Consider the following 25,330-nt stretch of genomic DNA (forward strand, 5'->3'; position numbering starts at 1 on the left):
AACATGACATTTTTGATTTGGCATTCCACCCGCATAGTTTCAAGAGCTATTAACCCATTCACTGCCAGAAGTGCAAAAATGTGTCCACTCCAGTGGCAGGGTTTTTGTCATTTTCACTCAAATTGCAGAACCCACGGGACATTGAGTTTTAGGACTACATCAACATTCAATGCAGCATTAGAAACTTTAGACTCTATTCTTTCATCTGAAAAAAAATGTTCATTTCTAGTATATTTTGTTCTGGAGTAACATGAGGGGAAAATGGTGGGGCCGCTGCACAAATGCTGCCCCCTTGTGGAAGGGAAAAATATTGCCAGAGGTCTGACCAACACTTTATTGACACCCCCACAAGAAAAACAAAAACCCAAACAAATTCGGGAATGGCGCTCCACGTCATATTTTCAATTCCAGAATAAATTCAGGGATGGCAGTGAATGAGTTAATGTGTGATTTGATTTTAAACTGCAACAAAGCCAGTTACTCTGGGACGTGACATGAGTCAACAACTCCTTGGTCACTCACCCACACATGCAGACCCATCATCGTTGGGCTCAAAGCCTTGAGTGCATCTTCTTTTGGCGCGGCATTTAAAGCTGCTGTAAGTGTTGGTGCAAACAGGGCGGTCGGAGGGGCACACAGAGGGGAACTGGGTACATTCATCTTTATCTGAAGAATAGGAGGAGGTGAAAAGGAGGAGGGAAAGACTCTGGATGATAATTCGGACACATACACGCCACAACCATCTTTTTGAACTTACCAATGCAGCGGCCATTTTCATTCAGAGCAAAACCAGGACCGCACTGCAAAAAATAAACTCACTTTACTCCAGTGCATAGAAAGAAACAATACCAAATTGTGTTTTTATGCTCCGATGACGTCAGGGTTGACATGAGCACGTCAGACCACTGTACCTCTATTTCCACAGCGGGTGTGACCTCATCGTCATCTTTTGGATAGTGGATCTCCAGCACAGAGTTGATCTCTGACGGTTCCAGAGGTCGAGCAACCGAGACTCCATCTGGCCAGTACACTTCCACATTTGTGGCCACATCCTTACCTTAAATATGAGGCAAGCACAGACCACTTGTTAACCCTCACATCTCATTGATAGCTATGTATCTTTCCGATTGGAAAGGTTTGACAATGTCAAAATGGCCGTTTTGTAAAGGCAATTTTTTATCGGAGGGTTATCCAAGAACCTATATTTAAGTGGCATTTGTCATGTAAACACAGGTTATTTTGCCAGGCAGTAGGGGTGCCTTGAAATATTTCAGCTTTACTTGCTCCATTATGTCACTCTGTAGTTGAGAGGTGGTGAGTGACTGATGCCTTGAGCAAGTGTGCAGTTCTCTTGAGAGGTCAGGATACTGCCAAAATGTTGCTTGTGTGTATTTTAGGCCTTACAGAACAGGACTTGGCGAAACGATCTTGTCTTGAGTGGGCAGAGCAGGGAGCCAGTTTGTCACAAAGCAGGCTATTTTCCAGCGCCAGAACCTGTCCGCGACCCCCCAAACCCCTGGCAGAGATATCTCACTCTCCCCCGGGTGTCTAATCACGCCAAAGGTAACAGTCGGATGCTTTACTCATGACTTTTTGTACTTTCTGAATCTGCGTATTCAATTTTTCGCCATCTGCAGGTCATCAGTAGCTACGTCATCCGTTTTAATAATCAACTGATTGTTTCCTGTAAAAATCCATGTTTGCGTTTCACTTTACTGGTCATCATAGAGTGGTAAGCTTTGGAGTGATCCAATTAATTATCAGTTGCAGCAATATCCCCCAAAAAACACATTGCAAAGTAATTTGACCAGTGGTCAATATATCCATACGGTGACGTCTTCAGCTTCTGTCCATTCATTCATCCAAATTTTTGTAATTTCCCTGACCTAAAGGTCTTTTGAGTGACACCAAACTCACCCGAGCATGCTTTTATATTTTACAACCTCGTCACCATCTTTCTTCTTTCTTACCCAGACCGAAGTGTGCGACTGGTTCCATTTCACAAAGGTACCCCGACCCTCCATCGATGATACGCGTATGCGGTCCACTCCTCTTGGTGTACACAACCACTTTCGCTCCTCTGGCAAAAGCACCAAACTTGGTCCGGGGTATCACACGCAACCATGAGTTTGTGGTCCCCTTTAGGACACACCAATAAGGAACTTTAAGGAATACCCTCAAGAGATTCTCAGAACATTTTTGTGATTACTGTAAATATTTTAGAATGAAATTTAGGGAGGATATTCTTTTAAAATGTGTTTACTTTTGCCAGTCCCATTTCCGAAGTTTTCCGTATTTTCCGGTGTTAAAGGCGCACCGGAGTATAATGCGCATCTCAAATGAATACTGTATTTTCAAACGTTTTCACATATAAGGCACACCGGAGTATCAGCCACCCCCCCCCCCCCCAAATGAATGAAAAAAGGTATTTCATAATATAATACATAAATATAGAAAATGATTCCAAATATAAGGCAAATATAAGGTAGAGACTGCGGTTATGCACTACTTCTGCTACTGTGGGAAATGGAGTAGATGGCTGCTGACAATAGTTGCGAGACCTGTTGTGGCTCAATATTACTTCATGTACAGTAAAGTCTCGTTATATCGATATCGGATATATTGATAGTCCCGGTTATATCGATACTATTTCTATGCACGCACGGAGAAAATTACATGCAAACAGGGTCGGATATATCGATAGTCCCGGTTATATCGATATTTTTTCGGACTCCCTTGAATATCGATATAACGAGTCTTTACTGTATAAGGCTCACCTGCATATAAGGTGCAGGGTCATCTTTTGAAGAAAATCAAGGTTTTTGGGTGTGCCTTATAAACCGGAAAATATGTTACATAAAATGGCAAAATATATCCACAAGCCTAGCAAAAAAAAAGATAACTTTTTAGTTATCTTTTTTTTGCATTTTGAATTTTCATTTGAGATTATTGCCTTGATTTTCAATAACAAATCTGAACATATATCCGCCTGATACATATACTCTGAGAACTGCGAGGTTTAACCAAAATTGGATGAAATATCTTACCCAGCGTTCGGTCCAAAATGGAATGAGACAATGGATTCAATACAGGACAGTGAATCAAGGCTTCAAGAATACTGATGATTCAAGCTCCCCAAAAATGGGTTAGCAGTACAGATTTGGTTAAAACTAATTCCGTCCAAGGTAACGATAAGCTTCAGCCCGCACAAATCACGTCTTCAACTCAGCCTGTTCAGTCAAAATAATAAACATAATCTTGGGTAAAAGTAACCTGGTCTGCCCAAAATCCACAGCTCCCTATTGAGTGGGTTAGGAAAACAATTGCACTTTTTTATGTGCATACACATTTTTAATGTACTGTGTGTGTGTGTTTGCTTACTTATATACAAGATACAATACAATATGTATACAGTAGATATTCCTGGATGATGTAATTGGAAATTCTTGATTGGATAATAGTTGTTCAGGGTTAACACTCACGAGGTTGACTTTGTAAATGGAAAGCGGTTGAGCTGCACTTTCACCATGAGACACCAGCAGCTCCAGACGACCGTCTCCATCAAAGTCTGTGGCTACAGCTCCTGGAGAATGAACATCATAACGAGAGTACGTACGTACATAAAATACCTCAGAAAATTCGTTGCGGGGTTTTAGTGCCATCTAGTGGCAGACGGAAGAACACTTGCAAGACCCAATTTTTCATCCACTCACCAGTTCCTCGTCCCTCTGGTTCGGAAGCTTCGCCCACATTTAGCTCCTCAAGTTGGGGGTCTGCATGCTCTCTCCTGCTCACCCTGCCAGTGAGATAAGTGAGCATGCTGTTAATGGGATCACTGTGTCACACGGCTGTCACTGACGTATTGACGACATTAGGGACACTTCAGAGGTTTGCAGTTGGGGATACAGCGGTCTTAATTTGTTGGGATTGAATACTTTCTTTCATTTGAGTCTGCCCTGATGAGGAACACGAGAAATGATACAAATTAATTGTGATGAGAATGTGTTTTATTCGAATAAAATAGTGTTCAAAATTGTGAAGTCCAAACATTTCAAGAATATGGCAGACTCAAATGTAAATGTGTCACAAAAAAGTATCAGTTCAGTATTCAGTTACAGTATCTGTTACAATTGAACACTAAGGGGCTCAATGTAAAAGGAGTACTATACATAGAGTAAACTGTGCTTACTGAGGTGGAAATCATCAATTTTCTGTAGAGCAAATTTTGCGGTCTCCTGATTTGACTTGCAATTCAAAAAATGTTTTAGCTTATTATTCTCCCACCCCCCAAAAAAGCAGTGACCTTTCCTCTTTGCACCACACAGCATTTCCATCAGGAAATGATGTGTGTCATACAAGTCCAATATAATATGCTATAAATCTAAGCCAAATATTGATTGACCCTATCCTAGATTAATTAGCCATGGCACAATAGTAAGCTTGTTTTTTATCATGGCCTGAGAGCAGAAATAATTTAGTTACTTCATCTTCATAACAAACGACGACAGAGCCAAGTGCTCTGGAGTGGTGACCCTCATCTCGCCATCACTGCATCAAAAAAGACAAATTCTCCTTTGGTGACCTGGCAAGCAGGCGTGTTTTGATCCAGAAAACTGTTGGGGCTTAAACTGATTATTGATATTCCGCATGTTTGGATTCATCCGCTAATTCATCCGCGTCATTCATCAGATATTTCATTCAAGCTGTTTGGGTTTGTGTTTGAAAATAAGCTTTGAACAACTTGATATGAATCTTAAGATTGTGTTGGGAGGGCTGAGTTAATTAATATTATCTAGCAAGGAAGCCCAACCTAGAACTGTCTTTAATGAAAGAGTCGCCCAAGTGTGCAAAAGGTAGGATGGCAGATAAGGATCCTTGGATGCAAATTTGTACCCGTTTCTAATTTAATCTTTTAAACATAGTCAAAGGCCACAACATTAGGTACAGCTTGGGAGATGACAATGACAATTTTTTTGTGGTTTGACACTGCAGCGAACACTATAAGAAATATCTCTCTATATACATATAATCTCTATATATTTCACATTACAACAATAGACATAAAATCAATTATTTCAGTTGCTATCATTAACTCATTTGGATTTTTAACACTGTATTTGTAAAGTCTTGCAAACATGTTTTGTTAGCATAAAACTGAAGCCAACGCTAGCTAGCTCAACAGATTGTAAAGTTCACCTAAACAGTCTGTTGGCTGACGGCCCCCTGTAAGCAATATTGTTGAAAAAGACCTCCAGCTCATTGTCGTTGTCAAAGTCGGCAGCAATAACGGTGCGGACTGGGGATGGCATCGAAAACTTCTGTGAGGCTATGTCCTGGAAAGAATGTATACCATTACAACAGGAAATTGGAAGAACAGTCTTTACAGTGAGCTGTTTTTTTTTCTTGCTGGCAAATGTGTAGCTTTTAAATCATTTGTTTTTGAAAGCTGTTTTATGGCTTTGATCCGACAATGACAATTATTTGAAATGGAAGTGTGCACTGATCTTATACCAGAACCTTGAATCCTCAAGGTTATGTTGCTCAGCAGACATCATTAATAAGCTCAGTGTACGCCTTGACTCCAAAACTAATCTGTCAAATCATCAGGCCCTCAGTGTAAAGATTATTTTAAGATTGACAGGTTATACTGAGAGAAATAAACTGTCTTTATAAGATAAATAAATAAACCACGTGGAAAAAAAGCTCATCAGTGTTTTTGGACATGAAAGTAACAGATGTCTTCCTGCTTCACTGATGCAGTGATAAGTCGGGAAAGAATTATTGAACAACCCTTCACTCGCTGCAGTATTTACACCGTGTTTTAATTATAAGGCTCATAAAGCTGCTGGGTTTGGTTGACCTTCTTGCTTTTTAAGGTGAACGAGAGGCAGTGGCCGACGGAGGCCATGAAGCTGGGGAGAGAGGGTGGTGGGCTTCGGGCAGTCAGGTAGATGGATGATGGATGACAAAGACCTACTTTACTCCCTCAAATGCACATAAGCGGAGATTTGCAGGGACGCCGTGTGAATGGGATTTGAAAGGTGTGTGTAGATTTGAACGGAACTGGCAACACAAACAAATGGCTGCTGGTCTTTTTTGTAATTTGCTTAAATTCCAGTTGAATATAATATACAGTAAATAAAGTGCCTTTGGAGTCCGCATTGAATCATTCAGTCATCATGAAAATGTACTTGGCACACAAGGTCAAGTATTTTAGTCTTTTTTTCCCTTAACTCATTAGCTGCCATTCCCGAATTTATTCAGGAATTGAAAAGTGTGACATGGAGCACCATTGCCGAATTTGTTCTGGTTTCGGTTTTTCTTGTGGGGGTGCCGATAAAACACTGGTTAGAGATATGGCAATGTTTTCCCTTCCACGAGGCGTTGTGTCCATGTTCGTGCTTTGTTAAAGCTTCAGCTGTTGTTCAAGCGTTGTATAAATCAATACATCCGAAATCTTCCCACCTTCAAATCCCAGCTCAAAAACCATCTCTTTACAATAGCATTCACAGTTTAGTTTAATCAGGTCTTTTATTATTTGTACTTTTATTTATGGTTTTATTGTTTCGGTGTTTATTGTTACGCTGTTTATTTTGTTTGCAAAGTGTCCTTGGGTTCTTTGAAAGGCGCTTGTAAATTAAATGTATTATTCATATTCTTAATATGTATTTTATTGTATTTTGGACAGCCGCCCCAATTTCAAGCTCAGATAACTTCAGACCCTTATAACTTGGGAATTACTCTTTTTTGTGATGAAAGAAAAGAGTCTAAGGTTTCTTATGCTGAATTGAACGTTTATGTAGTCCTAAAACACAATATTCTGTGGGTCTTGCAATTTGATTAAAATTAACAATAAGCCTGGCACTGGAGTGGACACATTTTTGCACATCGTCTGGCAGTGAATGAGTTAATATATAAAAAGTCTAAATTTAAAATCTATATCTCATTTCCTTTCGTTAACCTTTTCTGATATTTGCATGTGTTTGATGATTTTAAACATTAATATGGCGAAACCACACCCTAAGCGAATGGGCACGTGTGTGTGTGTGTGTGTGTGTGTGTGTGTGTGTGTGTGTGTGTGCGTGTGCGTGTGTGTGCGTGTGCGTGTGCGCGTGTGTGTGTGTGTGTGTGTGTCAGTGCGTGTGCGTGTTCAAAAAGAAAAGTGCAGTAATAGATTTTAATTAAAGCCCAAACAGGCCTAATCTGCACTTTCGACTGCAGTGGCAAGCTGCTGTTTCAGCCCAATTTAATTAGTGGTTTAGTGGAGTGATACAACAGCTTCATTATGCAAGCCAAAGGTCAGCACAGCATGCGGGAATGTTAAGCCGGGTGGGAACAAGCCATCTTAAATTTGTTGCGGGCTCCTGATTTAACCAAATAAAAAAAACATTGGCCACCTAATCCAATTTGTCTTTGTGTGTGTGTGTGTGTGTGCGTGTGTGTGCGTGTATACGTGCGTGTGTGTATGTGTGTGTGTGTGTTTGTGTGTGTGTGTGCGTGCATGTGCAAGTGTGTGTGTGTGTGTGTGTGCGTGCATGTGTGTGTGTGTGTGTGTGTTTGTGAGTGTCCTTTATGACAACATGTCTAAATATGTGCACTTGTGTCACGCTGATGAACTATCTTCAGGCTATGGGTCAGACATTAACCCCTTCTTTGACCCCCATAAAGATGTGTCCTCTGCCATTTATTTCCCTCATAAAAGATGTCGGCTCCTTTCGACAATGAAGCTCACTTCGGCCAGCGCCACCTCGTGCCTCGTGGACATATGATCATCAGTACTTTCCGAAACCATTCCACTATTCACACCCTTTGTCTGCATCGTAAAGTTGTATTGACTTCACATTGACTTTGGCAGAACACAGGCTCACATAAGCACCTTAACATTGATTATTTGCTATGACGATGTGCATTTGACCACGGCATAACATTTACTCAGACACATCTTTCAGTAATTAAGTACTCAACATTCCCCTTAAAATTCAACTTCTGTCACTGTTTCTTTGTATTTTGATCATATTTTACATCTAAACAATAAAATATTTGCATATAATCAATAGTTTTTCCCCCATTAAACACAATCAATGTTATGTTTGCATGATGTACTATTACGTAAAGAAAAAACAAGTACAATGTTAAGTTTAAATTAAGGACACCATTTTTCTTTTATTTTAATGCATTTGTCCCATGACTGGTGAGCTATTTTTAGAACAGACCTGCTCATGCAGTTCTTGAGGTTGACTAGTATGCATGCCACCATTTTTTTAGTACCATGCACATCAATCATAAAAGATAAATCAAAATCAATGTTGTTTTTTTTTGTCTCGCTCCCTCCCTATTTTTCCATGCGTAACTGCTCACCCCTCCTCTTTCTAGCCATATTGAGCCCTGTCTAGATTTCATCTTTAAAATCCAAAAACTCATTACTGATGACAGCCATTAGCGGTTATGAAAACTTTTTTTATTTTTTGACACAGTACACTGTTAAGCTGAGCCCCTGCCTACTTATAAAATAAACGCATAGGCAGAAAGTCTGGTCTCACCTTGAACCTCTGCTTACGGTTGTTGAGTTGCATATAAAGACGATGAGGCCCATTCCAGTTGCCGTAAACGATGTCCGTCTTTCCGTCACGGTTGAAGTCTGCGAGGGCTACGCCTCTGCCATGCTGCATGGGGTCCTCCACCCCTAATAACACACAGTTACACAGTAGTGTACAAATCTGTCTTAAGGCAGTGTTACAATTAACCTGACGTGCAAAAATGTGTCCACTCCAGTGCCAGGGTTTTTGTCATTGTCACTTGAATTCCAGGATCCACAGAATATTAAGTTTTAGGACTCCATAGACATTCAGTACAGCGTTAGAAATCTTAGATTCTCTTCTTTCATTAAAAAAGAGTGAATTATATTATTATTATATGGATCTGGATTTATACGATCTTGAAATGAGGGTGGCTGTCAACAATACAATGCAATACATACATATTGATTTATAGAGCGCTTTAACAACAGCTGAAGCTGTAACAACGCACATGGACAAAAGGCAAATGCTGCCCCATTGTGGAAGGGAAAAAAACATTGACAGTGGGCATGGCCAGCGCTTTATTGGCACCCAAGCATGAAAAAACAAAACCCAAACAAATTCGGAAATGCCGCTCTACGTTGCATTTTCACTTCCTGAATAACTTTGTGAATGGCAGTGAATGAGTTAAAATAACTGAGTCAGACTGGCACCATGGCAAAAATACAAATACATGTATGTTCATCCTTATATCTTTTGAAGAATATATTTTTTTTCTTTTTCTATCTTTTATACTGCACAGAATGCGGTAAAATTCCACTCCTTCAATTAATTTGAGAGTTCTTACTTACCTTGGTGGGGGCTGCCGTTTTGGTTCGCAACAGTGTTCAATTTTGCTCAGCGGATAATTTAATGGCGTCTCTGAAGTGAGGTCATTTGAGGTTGTTTTTGAGGGAAAATGGATTACTAGAGCAACAAGAACAACTCACACGTGTCTCAAAGCTGACGCCAACGGTGCACAAAAAAATATTATTTTGTTACAGGCAGCATCTTCCAGCCACCAGTTCACTTAACAATATTTGCATATTAATAACATTTGGAATTTTCCAAAGAATGAGATGGAGGAGGGATTTTGACACCTTTATTTATTTGGAGGAAAAAAAGTCTCAACGGACAAGTTATTATTCCGAGTCTGTCAGAATCTTTAAACCGTTACTTTCTTCTTACCAGCCTGCTGCGCCACATCGGTAAAAGTTCCATCTCCGTTGTTTCGGAACAGGAAGTTGGGTCCGTACTCGTTGTCGCAAAACACATCAGAGTAGCTCTGGCTCACGATTGGCCCCACGACTACACCTCGGCCACCTGTGCAGCAGAAATGAACACAAAATAAACAGCAGCTCGGAAACGCTGATATGTTCAAACGTGCTGACTAGTCGTCTGTCGCTTCAAGATGTATTCAAGAGCGGAGCAATATTTCCCTGTGACATTAGTGAGTTGACTGCCCTCCCATTTTGATACACAACTTACCCTGACTGCCTCGATCCTGAAAATCGTGTGATGAAAAAGCTATCTTGTGTACGTTATATCAATCACAACAGTTTTGGAACAACTCCCTCAGCCCGCTTTTGATGACATCTTAAAACAAATGTGATGAAGACTGACTTGTCAACAGGCCATCGCCAAAAACTTCACTCGGATGAATTTTAAGGACTTTTCGAGGAGGGCCCAGAACGGAGAATCATTTAACTCGCAAGGGTGTCGCTTATCGAAGACAGAAATCACGGGCAAAATGGTCCGCTTGTCATTTGTTGTTCCGTCTTGACAAGAACGCAAGTATACATCACCTGTTTTTTTCATTTTATTTTGTGCATTTTGTGTCCTGAATGATGTGAATGTGAATTGTTTGTTCAAGTGAGAGAGGAACCAGTTACAGGTTTTGATATCAAGAAAACGTTCCAAGGGTACGTGCTACCCTTCAAAAGGCAGATACAGGTACGGGTGCAGTTTTTTAATGGAAAAAAAAATCTTCCTGCATGTTGAGTTACCTGCCTATGGAAAAGGATTGGGGCCTTAAAAATAAAATTGGCAAGATTCTGCCTTTAAATGGAGAATTCTACTTTATTTGCAGAATTCTGACATGACTCTCAAACTTCACACTGAGACGTTCTCAGAATTCTGATTTTAATCTTATAATTTTGACTTTAATCTCAGAATATTTTCTTTAAAGTGTGAATTCTGACTTAAAGGTCGGAATTATGACTTCAAAGTCGGAATTCAGAAAATGAAGTCAGAATTCTGACATTAACGTTGTTTTCATCTTTAATGACGAATTTGCATTTGAATAGACATAGAATCGCTGTGTAATATGTATCACTTTTTTTCATTTTCACTTTACTTTTTTTAAATAAATTAATTAGTACTCCCAGTTGTAGTTTTGCATTAACTCATTCACTGCCAGACATTTGCAAAAATGTGTCTACTCCAGTACCAGGGTTTTTGTCATTGTTGCTTGAATTCCAGGACCCACAGAATATTGAGTTTTAGGACTACATAAACATCCAATGCAGCGTAACAAACCTTAAACTCTCTTCTTTCACCAGAAAAAAATAGTTATTTCCTAAATTGTATGGGTTTGGAGTTATATGAACTTGAAATGAAGGTGGCTGTCCAAAATACAATGCAATACAATGCTTTAACAACAGCTGAAGCTGGAACAAAGCGCAAATATGGGGAAAAAAGGTGAAATGCTGCCCTCTTGTGGAAGGGAAAAAATTGCCAGAGGCCATTGTCAGAGGCCATGGCCAGCGCTTTATCGGTACCCATACAAGAAAAAAAACAAAACCCGAAAAATTTCGGGAATGGCGCTCTATCATATTTTTAATTCCCGAATAAATTTGTGAATGGCAGTGAATGAGTTAATTTGCACATTCTGTAAACATTGTATAATGTGACTCATTTGGAGTACAAAAAATGGCCTCCTGCTATAAGCATCTCCGCCTCTGTGCTTGAATATTCAAATGAACCTTCTTTTGCACGATTTATATCATGCTTCCTGTTGTTCCGTTTCACATATTTTACAAAGCTGAATAGTTACAATTCGACCATCAAAAAGAAACAGACATAAAATACGGAAAATAATGAACTGATAAAATGCCAACTATCGTGATTTCAGCTCGTACGTGTCTCGCCCTTCCCCTTCGCCTCTCGTGAATTTGACTGGTGTAAAGAACTGACAAAGGGACGACTGACATTCTCCTCCTCTCCCTTATATATATATATATATATATATATATATATATATATATATATATATATATACAGTAAAGTCTCGTTATGTCGATATTCAAGGGAGTCCGAAAAAATATCGATATAACCAGGACTATCGATATATCCGACCCTGTTTGCATGTAATTTTCTCCGTGCGTGCATAGAAATAGTATCGATATAACCGGGACTATCGATGTATCCGATATCGATATAACGAGACTTTACTGTATACATATATATATATATATATATATATATATATCATTTCATCTCATTTTCCGTACCGCTTATTCCTCATTAGCGTCGCAGGGGTTGCTGGAGCCTATCTCAGCTGTCATCGGGCACGAGGCGGGGGACACCCTTAATTGGTTGCCAGCCAATCGCAGGGCACACAAAGACATACAACAGTCACTCTCACACTCACACCTAGGGACAATTTGCAGCAGGTCAATCTGCCTGCCATGCATATTTTTGGAGTGTGGGAGGAAACCGGAGGACCCGGAGAAAACCCACGCGGGTCCGGGGAGAACATGCAAACTCCACACAGGGAGGCCGGACCGGGACGCGAACCGGCAACCTCTGCACTGTGAAGCCGGTGTGCTAACCACTCGACTACCGGGCCGCACCCTCTCTCTCTCTCTCTCTCTCTCTCTCTCTCTCTCTCTCTCTCTCTCTCTCTCTCTCTCTATATATATATATATATATATATATATATATATATATATATATATATATATATATATATATATATATATATATATATATATATCTTCCCACCTGACACCGTTTCAAATCTCGCATCCTTTCTTGCTCCAATATTTTAGACAGTGTGGGTACAACAAGCACATGCTCCTCTGCACACGTCTGTGTAAATCACATTATGGCTGCTATGGTGCAGGATTATCCTGTGTTGCACACACATGCACGCACGCACGCATGCACACAAACATTCATGCATTTACCCACCAGTGAACTTGTTGACCCCTGCTTGCTCAGCCACATTTGAGAGGGCGATGACGCCTTGCGAAAGGTCACTTGCCGCCTCGTCCATTTCTATAAGCGCATGTGGGCCCACTGTGCCACTGGCATAATTTGCTATGTAGATGGCATAGCGACCTGTGCCCTGGTTAAGAAAAATAAAGTTTACATTTGGTTAAATAGCTCAAATTATTGACATGTCAACCAATGATACCAAAAATGAGTATGTTGTCATATGTGTTAGCGCTTAAATGTCTGTGTGTAGGCTTCTTGGTGATTAATATAATGGCTTATAGGAGTTTACTAGGAAAATCCAATAAAACCCCCCAAAAAAATGACCTCGGACTCATATTGAGGTCTAGACCATATGTCTGGGAAGGGTTCATCTTGAGGATTTATTGTCTCTAGCTGTAGCTGGTAGATGTGTCACTACCAGTGACAAAGACAAAGCAATTTTGTGATGTGGTATAGTGCTGAAAAACATCCATTTCTTTAACATTTCAATACGAAACCAATTTCCGCTTTGTGCTCAACCTGAACAATTTCCATTTATTTTCTTCAAGGAAAAAGTCCAAACAAAAAGTTCATTGGAAGGGGAATGCGTGCATCTTTTGACCCTGTGGTATCTATTGTGCATACGAGAGTGTGAGCTTCAAGAAAACCTTGAAAATCCTATGCTACCAAAGTCCATTTCAGAATCAGAATCAGAATCAGAATCAGAATACCTTTATTCGTCCCGCAATGGGGAAATTTGCAGTCCACAGCAGCAATTGAAGAGGGATGGGGTTGGGGTTGAAAGAGCAAATCAAGTCTCTTCTATTCGCAATGAAATGGAGTGAAACATTCCACCTCTTTGGTTTAACGAAACAGACCGTCAATGCTCTATAGTCTAACTTTTAATATTTGACCTTGTTTCAGTCGTTGCCATAGCCATGCTTACACTGAGCGATACTATAGCGCTTACCACATGACACGACATGACCCGAGTTGCTCCCATTTTGTTCCTGATCAATGTGTCCTTTAAAAAAGTTCCAAACAAAGACTTCTGATATCCTAACACGCCAGTGTCAAAGTCAATGCCCGGGGGCCAAATCCGTATCATCACCATATCATTTTATTCGGCCCGCGAAAGCAAATGCTTGCTCAACTCTGAACCAAAATTTGAAATTGTCCTATGTAAACCCCAAAAACAGTCATTATTTTTTAATTCAAATTTGAAAACTAGTTATTCAAATATTAGTTGTGTGCTATGGATATAATATGTGGAGATGATGAAACATTTATATAATTTCCCAAAATTCATAACGGCCCTCCAAGGGAAACTGTAACTGTGACCCGCGACGAATATGAGTTTGACACCACTGTCCTAAGAGATATGCTGAAACCGCAGACTTGGTCTCACAAATGGGTCTCACACAAAATAACCAAAACTGCCAACTCCCCCAGAAAGGAAGATTTTGTATTTCAAGCGATCCAGATGCTCATGCGTATTGAACAGAACAAACGTTGAGTCTTCAGTTCAAACAAAATCCTTGCCTTTCCATTACTTTCACCTGCGGACAGTTTTATCTCTTAAGACTGCCTTGCAGTGTTTGTTCAGCCAATCAGCTTCCTGTTTAAAACTGTGTTCTGCCCGGTTGCGTCTTGTCCTGGTAACTGCAGCAGCCGAAAAGTACAATTGCAAATTTTTATTTGGATGTGATAGAAAATGTTATGAGACCATATATCTTAAAACATTTCAGTCATTCTCTAAACCCTAAATCAGAATAAAAAACACATTTTTAATCAAACCCCTTTTACCAGTTTCCTTGCTTTTACCCGCTTCCCCCGCCTCCCTTTAGAGATTAATTTCACACTCCATTATCAGTCAGAGCCCCTGCAGACACAAACGGAACCACACTAATAGACTACACACTTGATTCCAATGAGTTTTCCCACCAGGCCGAAACATATTTCAGTCAACGAGAAGGCATGCATATGAGAAAACACACTCACAGTTTTATCATTTGTGTCGAACCTAAATGGTATTTGTGCGAGAACGGCAAACGACTCTGCTTGATGTAGCAATTTTATTTTTTTATTATTATTTTTTTCATGTCATCAAATGTCTCATTGATGCCTGCAGAGGGGGGAGAGCCCCACTCATGCATACAAACACACACACACACACACGCTCACACACACACACACACACACCCTTACAGCATGAAAAATGAAACTGAACTGCAATGAAATAGGCCTCAGGCACTTAACAAATCTAAAAGTCAATGATTTTTCAATATACAGTAAAGTCTCGTTATATCGATATTCAAGGGAGTCCGAAAAAATATCGATATAACCGGGACTATCGATATATCCGACCCTGTTTGCATGTAATTTTCTCCGTGCGTGCATAGAAATAGTATCGATATAACCAGGACTATCGATATATCCGATATCGATATAACGAGACTTTACTGTACATATCTTTGCACAAGGCTAATTTCTGTCAATGTGGTTGCCAGTGTGATGAGTGTGACGTGCAGCTTTGCAAAGTGCAAGTCAGGTGCTGCCTGATTTGCATGCCTCCTCTGTCACCTTCCCACGAAAACATTCAGTAGGCGATAATGCCCTCATATTGACTTAATCTGTTTTTAATTGATCTGTCTATCTGTGTTTTACATAAGCGAGGGTTTGACTTTATACTTTTATAAATGGGTACAGTTGTTATATAGTTAGCAGGTTTCAGAATTAGTCGCAGCATAGGTTGACATAAACTTGGGTCTGCTACTTGTTACTATGGTGGACGATACTTAACCGAACACTCGATGCACTGTATTATTAGCTGCACAACCAATGAACGAGTCTATTTTATTCCATTTTCCTACATCAGGTGCACTAGGTGATAAGGCTTTGTGAAACATTGTCTGTTAAATAGCGGCCAGGTAGTCAAGTGGTTGGCATGCCGACTGCACAGTGCAGGTGAGTTCAAGACCAAGCACTGGGGTGGACACATTTTTGCACGTTTAGCAGTGAATGAGTTAAATTTGCAAAGTGCCAACTGATAACTAATGTCAAAGCAATTCATACATCCTTGAATGTAAAATGCTACCGAATTATTTCTTTAGGCGCAAACAAGACAACATGTACCCATCAGTCACCCATTACTCAACATTTCCACGTCTCTTGTTGTCTGTTTGAATGTAATTTAATGAATGCATGTTGCCCGTCAGCCTCCCGGAACCGCAACGGAAGAACACACACCGCGCCTTTTGGCTGGCTCTTAAAGTATTATGCCATTATACGTAGATATCTCTCCAATCACGGTGGCAGGTGCACAAGCCATCAGTGTTCACCGAAATGGGACTGCGGGTTGGAAAAAAAAAATATTGCAAACCCAGCTGTCCTCTCTTGACTATTAGCTTCTTTATTCCTAGATTGGAAGTCAGCGTGTGATAAGAGACAAAGAAAGAGTCCGTCAGAGAAAGTAAAAGAGGCGGAAAAGAAATGAAGAAGGGTCGAAATGGAAAAATAGAGAAAATGATACCGGGCAAAGAGCAGTCATCACTCATCCCCTTGTACGATGTTCTATAAAATATACGAGCCCTGGTCTCTGTAATTACACTGCTTGGCGATGGACAGGGGGAAGAAAATGGCCCAACATTCTCCCCAAATGAAGTGTCAGAGCACAAGCTGAGGAGGGCGGCACAGGCAGGGCATGAATTATCACTGGTAAACAAACAGTGGCAACCATGCACGTCCGCAGACGACACGTGAGTTTATTGTCTTGTGCATGTGTTTACCTTTCTGTCCACACAGGCCACTGAGCGTCCAGCCATACGATTAGCCACGTCCCTGTGTTCGTTAATGTCATCATTCAGCAGATCCTCAAATCGGCCATTTCGGAACTTGAACAGTTTGTCAGTGTATGTTGCATGTCCTTCATGAAAATGCAAAGATGGTCAACACGGAGAGTCGGCATTCATCGATCCTTTTCTGTCCCGCTTATCCTGAAATTGTTTTTCCAATGTAGATTTTTTAAACTGAAATGCGCATTGTTTTTGGAGGGTTCAACATAAAACCTCGAACAATAAACATCTTGTGAAAAATCTGAAGCGAGCATGCCTGAGGTCTTAAATTGACAAACACTCACAGCAGCAAAGCTTTTCTTCTTCTGCTGGATTGTGATTTTTCTCATTCGGGTATACAAAAGTAATGTTACCAGAAAAGGCGTTATTGGTGTTGAGTACGTAAATCTCCTCCAGGCCGTCTCCGTCGATGTCACACGCCGTTACACCGATAGCGTTGCCTTGGCGGTCTCTTAGGGCGTAGAACGGGGAACTGCGATTGTCCACGGCAATGTTGACGAGTCTCTTGCTCAGCTTGTCGAACTTCAGAACCAGGTTAGGACCGTTGTAACTGCCAATGTGGACGGAGTGAAATACTATGTTACATGATACATACATGTTGCTTTTGTTCTTCCAATAACGATGTGCATTTTCATTAGATGTACCTTTATTCGTCTCGCAGTGGAGAAATTGACAGAAGCAAAGTTATGAAAGGAAGGGGAAAGGAAAGAAAGAAATACTGGAGATGCTGGAAAGGCAGCAACTCTCGCGGCGCCATCTTGAAGTAAAAAAATATGGGGCATCAAAACAAATTGCTTGAAATTGTAACTGATTTGGGTCAAGGGGAAGTTTTCCTTTTTCGTTGCTGTTGGGTTCAAGATAAAAACACCACAGTAGCATGGATGGAAAAATGAAATTCTGACTTTCCTAGTTGCTGCTTACGCAGAGGATATCAAAAGATAGAATTAAACAGCAACTATGTGGAGTTGGGTTGAGTGCTTGCCACCTTTCAAATGTAAACTTAAACAACTCCTGTATATCTGCATTATCTGCCTAGGTCCTGTAAATGATCCATTCTGAATTTTGCTGAATCATAAATCCAATTTAACACAATGTGTGCTGCATGCACCACAAGTTTGTCAAGTGTTATCAGTGAGACAATAAGAAGTGGTGCCTCCAGAGGTAAAAATGCTTTCTTTGTTTATACAGGCTGGTTATTATTATGCCCATCGTCCGGGTTCCACATTTGCAAGTCAACGTTGTTAAGAAACTTTGGGAACTATTTAAAATTGTTAAACAAAAAAAGTCCTTTTTATGATGGAATTTTGAAGGGTGGAGCAAAGTTTTTGAAGTGATTAAATATTCATCTCAAGCCAAGTCAAGTACAAGTTTATTGTCAAATGTGCTCTATGTGTAAACATTCAGCATGGAATGAAATGTCATCCTTCTCTAACTTTGCCTCTTACAAATTCATAAAACCGCAAAAGAACGAAAATGTGAGCACAACTCTTAACTTTGTCTCCGAAGGTCATTATGTCAACCGAGTCATATAAATGAAGCTTGGAATGATGTTCAAATGTGATGCCCTCTCTCTCTCTCTCTCTCTCTCTCTCTCTCTCTCTCTCTCTCTCTCTCTCTCTCTCTCTCTCTCTCTCTCTCTTTCTCTCAGAATCACTGCTGAATGGGATGTCTTTGCAGAAAAGACATTTATGAGGCGCGGCCATTTGCATCCATCTATCTGCAGCCTGTGAGGGATTCATCGCCGCTTCATTGGTTAGAAGCAAGCTTGCCAAAGCATCTCCATCAGTGGCGCTCTGTCCAATATCATCCATTATCATCACATGAGTGAGCTCCAAGTCTTTTTAAGTCTTTTGCCTTTGTCTTCAACCTTTAGCTCAGAAAATGAAGTGCACCTCCAATCCGCACTTCGATAGCTATCACTCACAAATTCAATCATCTGTTCAAATTTGTGTAATGGATGAAATTAAACAATATGAGAGAAGCATTCAGGCTGGAATCATTTGACAAAATACCCCAATAATTTTCGCCGACTCACTTACCCTGCAACAAACACCTCCAGGTCTCCATCCCCGTCCACATCGGTGACGGCCACGCCATAGTTGAGTTGGGTGGGGTTGTTGTCGTAGTCGGGAGGAAGCATGGTTTTGGTGATTGCCGAGAACATCGGCTCTGAACGCTGTGTCCAGCAAAGTGCAGGCAGGAATAGAACTAACCACAACATTTTGACCTGAAGAGAGGAATGGATTTTTATTAACCCTCATATTATGTTACTGGTCAATTTTACCCATTTCCGTTTTTGTGTTGACGAAAGCACTGGATATCCTTTCCTTTTCCTTTTTTTCAAAACAGTTCTAAAATATCCCAATGGGATAGAAAATATGTTGTCTTTCTTTTCAAGTATGTTTATAACATCTCAGAAACAGTTGTTGCTGATGTCACCTATTATTTGACAGTTTTGTGTGAGTTTCTACATACGGATAAAAATGACCCAAAACATAATCAACGTGATTTTTTTCAACATAAGAGGGTTAAGAATGAAGAATGGAATTTTTAATAACTCTACTTTCTGAAATGCCCCTATAGGTGTTGCAGGTGTATGCTTAGTCCAATGATTCTCCTACTGGTGCTACCAGTTAGCATGCTAACCGACACTGCTACAATAATTTTCACTTTTCTGAGAGGTAATACTTCCACAGTCCGTAGTTGTAGCATTGAGACAAAATCAAGTCAAATGTAAGCCTCAGACTTTTTTTGCACAGAGCTGTGCTAAATGCGACAATAAAAAAACCCAGACTGACAAGCACACTCACGACTCTGTGCCAATTTGCTAACTGTTTATGTCAGTGTTGCCTGCAACCTCTCACCACCATTGAGCTGTAATGTTCACTTCGCCTACTCTGTGCTCATTTACGTCAACGTGTATTGGACCTACAAAGTTTCCCCCCTCTCCAATGACTTATGCCAATAATATCTCAATAACAATAACAATAATGTGCTCATTATGAACGATAGCATATTTCCCCGAGCGGTACCGGCAAATGAGAATCGCACAATAACAGTAAATCGTGTATTTGCCAACGACAACACGCGACTCGTATTGCTAATTCTCCAAATCTATTACGGTGAGTTGAGCGGCGGCGCATTTTGGGGCGAGCTTTTTGCTGCGCTCAGACATAAAGATGAAGATATAGCACTGCACTCAGCTGCATTCTGCAGACTTAGAAAGTGAACAACCCATCACGCAAAGACAGGCAAAGGAATTGCAGGACAGAAAATCCATTCGGGGAACAGCATCTCAGCCCAAGGCCGATGAGAACACAGGGTAAACTGATGTGACCCAAGGAATGCTGGCCAATTGTAAATTGGGAAGTCGTGGTGGCATAATGACACACTGGGAGGTACAAAAGTACAATTTGTGGTCAGATAAGGGGGAGCAAAGACTTGATACAATTGGCTTGTTAAATTCTGGCAGGTTTAAAATATGTATTCAGTATATATAAAATTTGAAGATCGGGAGTATACAATCATCCAAGAGTGGAAGACTAGAAAGCAGAAGGTCACCTCCTTAAAGTTGAACTAAAAGACAACAACAGTGCTGCAATACACACACGCACATACACACACTAAGTGCCGTTTATAAGCTGACAAGTTGATTTGCCCAGCCAGTGGATTTATGCAGGAAACCTTCGTCATCACTCCACGGTTGCTTTACTGCTGCAGCTTCCTCCCTCGATGCTAGTGTGTAGCCACTACGTGATTGATGCCTCTTTAATATCTCGCTCGACAATTCAATTCAAGATAAAAACCACATTGAGCTTTGAGTAATACCCTCAAAAGCCCATCGGCCGTGAGAGGAAGCACATCCGCTTGACAACTGCAGAAATATCACGGGGGCCGAAAATGCCCGGCCGTCCTTATCCATCGCTAGTGGCTGCATAGCTAGTCACTATTACAAAGTTACTTTACAACAATGGAGGTTCCACACAAGGCAAGTTTCTCTCCATGAGACCAAAATGTGATGACAAATGAGGTGGTCAGTTTGAAGGAGATTTACCCAACAGTCAATCAAGCAAAAGTAGGAACCAACTGAGCATTAGAAAAGGGCTGTAAACAAGCGTATACATTGTCCTATTTGGAATACATTTCTGGTTGAGAGTGCATTTCAAAGTTACAGCTCTGAGCAGCCCAGCTAAGTTGTACTCTCCATGGGTTCCCTGTTAACTCATTAACTGCTGTCAGGGCAATTCACTACACAAACACATTTTTAACATCTTTTCTATTTCTTTACAGCGTTTTATTTTCTCGGACTGCCTGACATCATGTCACATTCTGTCCATCTTTACACATTTTATTTTTTCTGGCTTCCTGTCATGACTTCACATCCTGTCCGTCTTTATAAAAACTCTCCCAACCAAGCCCTCCCACTTTTTCTCTCCTCGCTTGGCTCGTCTGCTCTACCTGCCCTTTTGTGTTAGGCAGTAACATTTTGTGCCGTCCCAAAGAGTAAAGAATCTTTTTGTTTTTACTTTTGATTCCTGCTTCATTAATAGTGACCCTAAACAACTGTCATTCATGAAATTATTCGGGAATTGAAAATATGACATAGAGCACCATTCCCAAATTTGTTTTTTTCCTGTTTGGGTCCCGATAAAGCGCTGGCCATGGCCTCTGGCAATGTTTTCCCCTTCCACAAGCGGGCAGCATTCCCCTTTTTCCATGTTAGTGCTTTCTTCCAGCTTCAGCTGTTATTAAAGCGCTATATAAACCAATATGCATGTACAGTATTTCATTGTATTTTGAACAGTCATGCTCATTTCAAATTTATATAACTCCAAACCCATATAATTTCGGAATTAACTCTGTTTTTTTCTGATGAAAGAAGAGAGTCTAAGATTTCTTATGCTGCATTGAATGTTTATTTAGTCCTAAAACTCAATATTCTTGGGTCCTGGAATTCAAGTGACAATTACAAAAAATCCTGGCACTGGAGTGGACACATTTTTGGACATCGTCTGGCAGTCAATGAGTTATTAAAAATGGTACTGCAGGAAAAACACATATTTTTCCCCTTCCCGCATTCTGCAAGTATACCAGAATGTCACTAAGTGGAAGGAGACATTACTGTAGATGGATGAAAAGTTTCTTTTGTTTTAAAGTTAGACAGAGGTTGTATTTCTCAGTTGGTGCATCCTTAAAAAGTGACAACCCCCCATAATTTAGTCAATGTCCCATACAAGGAAAAGTAAGTCCAAAGACAGGCGAGGGTGTGAAACCACAGGGAACAGCATTGATAAAATAGTATGGTGGTGCCTTTTCCAGTCAAGGACACCCAACCTGCATTCACATCACGAAATCTCCATTTTTAAAGTAAAGTTACAGCAGGTTTTTTTTTACTTGGTGCAAGAAGTCCTGGACAGTTATGTGCACTCAGTTGTTTTTCAAGATATAATGCATGCTTAACTGTTATCTTCCTCCCATTGTGTGCAAACATGTTTATTTTATTTTTTGTAAAATGGTCAAATCGCATGAAATAGCCTGGGGGAAAAAAATGTGTCGTCTCAGGCCCGAGAAATGTTTTCACTTTGGGTTATTTATACTGGCATTAAGAGGCCATTACGGCGGCGTGCAGCATCAGCATGTGCCTCATGGAGCGTTCATGCTCAGCTCTCATCCTGATAACACTGCGACAAAGAGCCAGTGAAGATGTTCACTTTCAAAACACGCTCACAGGAATCTCATCGCTGTGAAGGACACCCCCGCTGCAGGACACACACACACACACACACACTCACACAAGCACGCACACAAGGTTGGACGAATCCTAGCGTATTTTACTTTCATTCGCAGTAATCAACAGTCACCATTAAAGTTAAGCTTTTATTTATCCATCAAGAACAAAAGTAGCCCTGCAACAATTTCAGACCAGCATTGTCACAATATTGACTGCACAATGTCTTCTATTGTCACAAATCTTGCCTGTGGGGAAAACTTACCAGTATGTTTTAATCATAATATTTATGATGACAAATATATTTGATGGAATTTGCAGGATATTTTGAGACAAGTTTAAGTTTAAATCAGTTTCACTTTTTGGCATCCGTGTGTTATTAATATTATTACCTTATTTTCTACAATATGTCAACATACATAGACAAAAAAGTGAACTTTTTAGGTAGAAACGTAATAGATAGTGAACTACTACCAAAATATTTATGTTTGGATGTGTTCATATCACACAACATGTGCAAGCTTTTGACATCCACCCTTTCTAAAATAATGCAAAATACATTTCTCCCCAAACTACAACTAGTCCAGAATTCCTCACCCTGCATCATCACCAGAACGACCTATCACCACATCACCCCTGTCATTCAACAGCTCCACTGGCTCCCGATCAAACTTAGAATTGACTACAAAATACTTATACATTTAAAGGCATCCATAACCTTGCCCCCATACCTATCTGACCTTCTTCAAATTTATGTTCCCTCTTGTCCCTCAGATTCTCATCGTCCCTCCACCTCTGTGTGCCCCCTGCCTGTCTCAGCACAATAGGAGGCAGAGCTTTCTTCCACTCTGCCCTCAAACTCTGGAACTCACTTTTTCCAAACACCCATAATATTGATTATTTTCCGGTTTTCAAATCCCATCTCAAAACCCATCTATTTAAAATCACATTCTCGGTATAGTTTTATCTCCTGTTTCTGTTTATAATTATATCTGTGGTTTTATTTATGTGCCTGTTTTGTGATTGTGATTGAAGTGTCCTTGAGAGATTTGAAAGGCACTTATAAATAAAATGTTTTATTATTATTATTAGTAGTAGTAGTAGTAGTAGTAGTAGTAGTAGTAGTAGTAGTAGTAGTAGTAGTAGTAGCAGTAGTAGTAGTATGATTAGTATCATTATTTAGAATAAAATCATCGTTCAAACGCGGTTGTTTTTTTTTTTTTGTTTGTTTTTTTAATCTAAATTACAACACCTAAACTATATTACCGTATACATACATATTTTTAAAAACGTTGCTTTCGTCAAGCTTTCAAAAATGAATAATCAAGGGTGGGCAGATTTTTAAAGGGATGCACAGGCATTGAAATACGTCGACTTGTTGCACCAAGTTCAACTTTGCATATTTCGGCCACGCATTCTGCATTCAGTCATAGCCAGCAGCAACTGAATGAGACACTCACCCAGGAAGGTAAGGAGGGGAGGGAGAAAACTCCAATCAAAGCCTCCAGCAATAGTCGCTATCCTTGGTATGTTTCCCTCTAGATTCCGCTATTATCACACGCGAGTCTTTTTTTCTGGCCACTTATTCCTTTTACTCAACTTCTGAAGGTTTTGCTTTAAGAAATGTCTCGAGTGGCGATCGGTGCCAATCAGCGCAAAGCTCGGTGAATATTTAAGTAGACGACCAATGATAAGGCGGAGATGATGTTGTGGGCGTGTCCTCAATGTTTAGTGCGATGGTAGCGGGGATCAGCTGGAAGGATGTCGCGTGTGTCGTGTAAGTGTGTGAGTTTGTGTGTGCGTGCGCGCCCTGTTCACATCCCAAGGACGTTTCCCACCATAATTTAAAAGTGGTCGGTGCTGTGAGGCTTCAAACTGAAAGTGCTGAGGTCATAAAGCACCGCTGCTCTTGTCTCCACTGTTATTGCGTGAGAATCTATCGGTCTAAATCCAGCGGCAGGTGGTTGTGACTCATCGCATACAAACATCAACATGTCACTTTGATGTCACCACGCTGCGATTGGAGCACAGTGGTTGCAAGCTGTAAAATGTTGTTAAACACCTCAAGTGAACAGAGTTTGTACTTGTATTTTTTACCCTCTGCATTTGTAGGGGTCAGGTCATACAGTATATGAAAGGTTTATAAAGAATATTAAAACTCTCGCACGCATCGTCACCCAGTTATTGCCGCGAAGTTGTTGTGTGAATTGAACATGAACAAAAGAGGGCAAAGAAATGATGAGTATGTAGTTAAACGTGTTTATTCTTCATTCTTTGCGTTTTACAAGACCCACAACTCTCATTTATTTCGCAATAATATAATTGTAATGTCTGTGTTGCATATTTTGATGCATTTTGATACTTTAGAAAGCATGTATGTTTGAATTTGGTGGGGACTTGAAACGGATTGGTACATTTACACGGAAAATACGTATCTACGTACAGTAGATTTCTAGTTTAGAAATGTATTACAGAACATATTAATTTCTGAATTAGAGGCACTGTATATAAACTTAGAACAGAGAGTAAATGTATGAACATGTTTTACAGTCTGCCACAGAAAAAAACGTGTTGCATAAATAAATTAAGGATCCATAATATAATGTCATACTGCACATGGTTGACGTTTGTACAACCACCCATGTACTTCTTCGTTATCATGTTGATTGGGTCGGGACATGCCCTGCAACTGACTGCCGACCAATCCAGTTTATTGCATGCCTTTCTGTTAGCTGCGATAGACTGCAGGCAGCTATGCCATGACCCTGGAACTGGATGGGTGCTACAAAAACAAATGGGTGACTCTTTTGTCTCTTTATTGGACAATAATGGACATCCCTCAGCATTGGACACAATCCAGTGACAGCACTAAGTGTGACTATAAGGCACGGAGTAGGGTGGATTGCTTTCCTGGACGGAGGGATGCTGAGACATGACAGGATGTTGGTTGCCATTTGTGACCATTTTACTTAATTCACTTTCCGCCTTCACTT

The 25,330-nt window shown here is 40.4% G+C and overlaps 1 protein-coding gene across 2 annotated transcripts in view; it reads right to left on the minus strand.

Annotated features, from left to right (window-relative positions):
* Nucleotides 1-23,914, minus strand: part of LOC148889323 (cartilage acidic protein 1-like) — a 29,371-nt gene extending 5,457 nt beyond the window's left edge. The window contains exons 1-14 of one of the 2 annotated variants that reach the window (XM_089012544.1): nt 23,798-23,914; nt 18,649-18,836; nt 16,963-17,159; nt 16,544-16,680; nt 12,750-12,906; nt 9,744-9,878; nt 8,541-8,683; nt 5,197-5,333; nt 3,714-3,796; nt 3,483-3,583; nt 1,971-2,139; nt 912-1,057; nt 758-800; nt 523-666 (exon numbers count right to left, since the gene is read on the minus strand). In XM_089012544.1, the coding sequence (XP_088868670.1) occupies nt 523-666; nt 758-800; nt 912-1,057; nt 1,971-2,139; nt 3,483-3,583; nt 3,714-3,796; nt 5,197-5,333; nt 8,541-8,683; nt 9,744-9,878; nt 12,750-12,906; nt 16,544-16,680; nt 16,963-17,159; nt 18,649-18,830 (1,774 nt within the window). In that variant the 5' untranslated portion in view covers nt 18,831-18,836; nt 23,798-23,914. The remainder of the gene's footprint in view (nt 1-522; nt 667-757; nt 801-911; nt 1,058-1,970; nt 2,140-3,482; nt 3,584-3,713; nt 3,797-5,196; nt 5,334-8,540; nt 8,684-9,743; nt 9,879-12,749; nt 12,907-16,543; nt 16,681-16,962; nt 17,160-18,648; nt 18,837-23,797) is intronic. The other variant, XM_089012545.1, reaches the window with a different exon arrangement.
* Between the last annotated feature and the right edge of the window lie 1,416 nt (nt 23,915-25,330).

Source organism: Hippocampus bargibanti, linkage group LG13 (genome assembly GCF_051943395.1).
Source record: "Hippocampus bargibanti isolate YZ-2025 linkage group LG13, ASM5194339v1, whole genome shotgun sequence".
NCBI lineage: Eukaryota > Metazoa > Chordata > Actinopteri > Syngnathiformes > Syngnathidae > Hippocampus > Hippocampus bargibanti.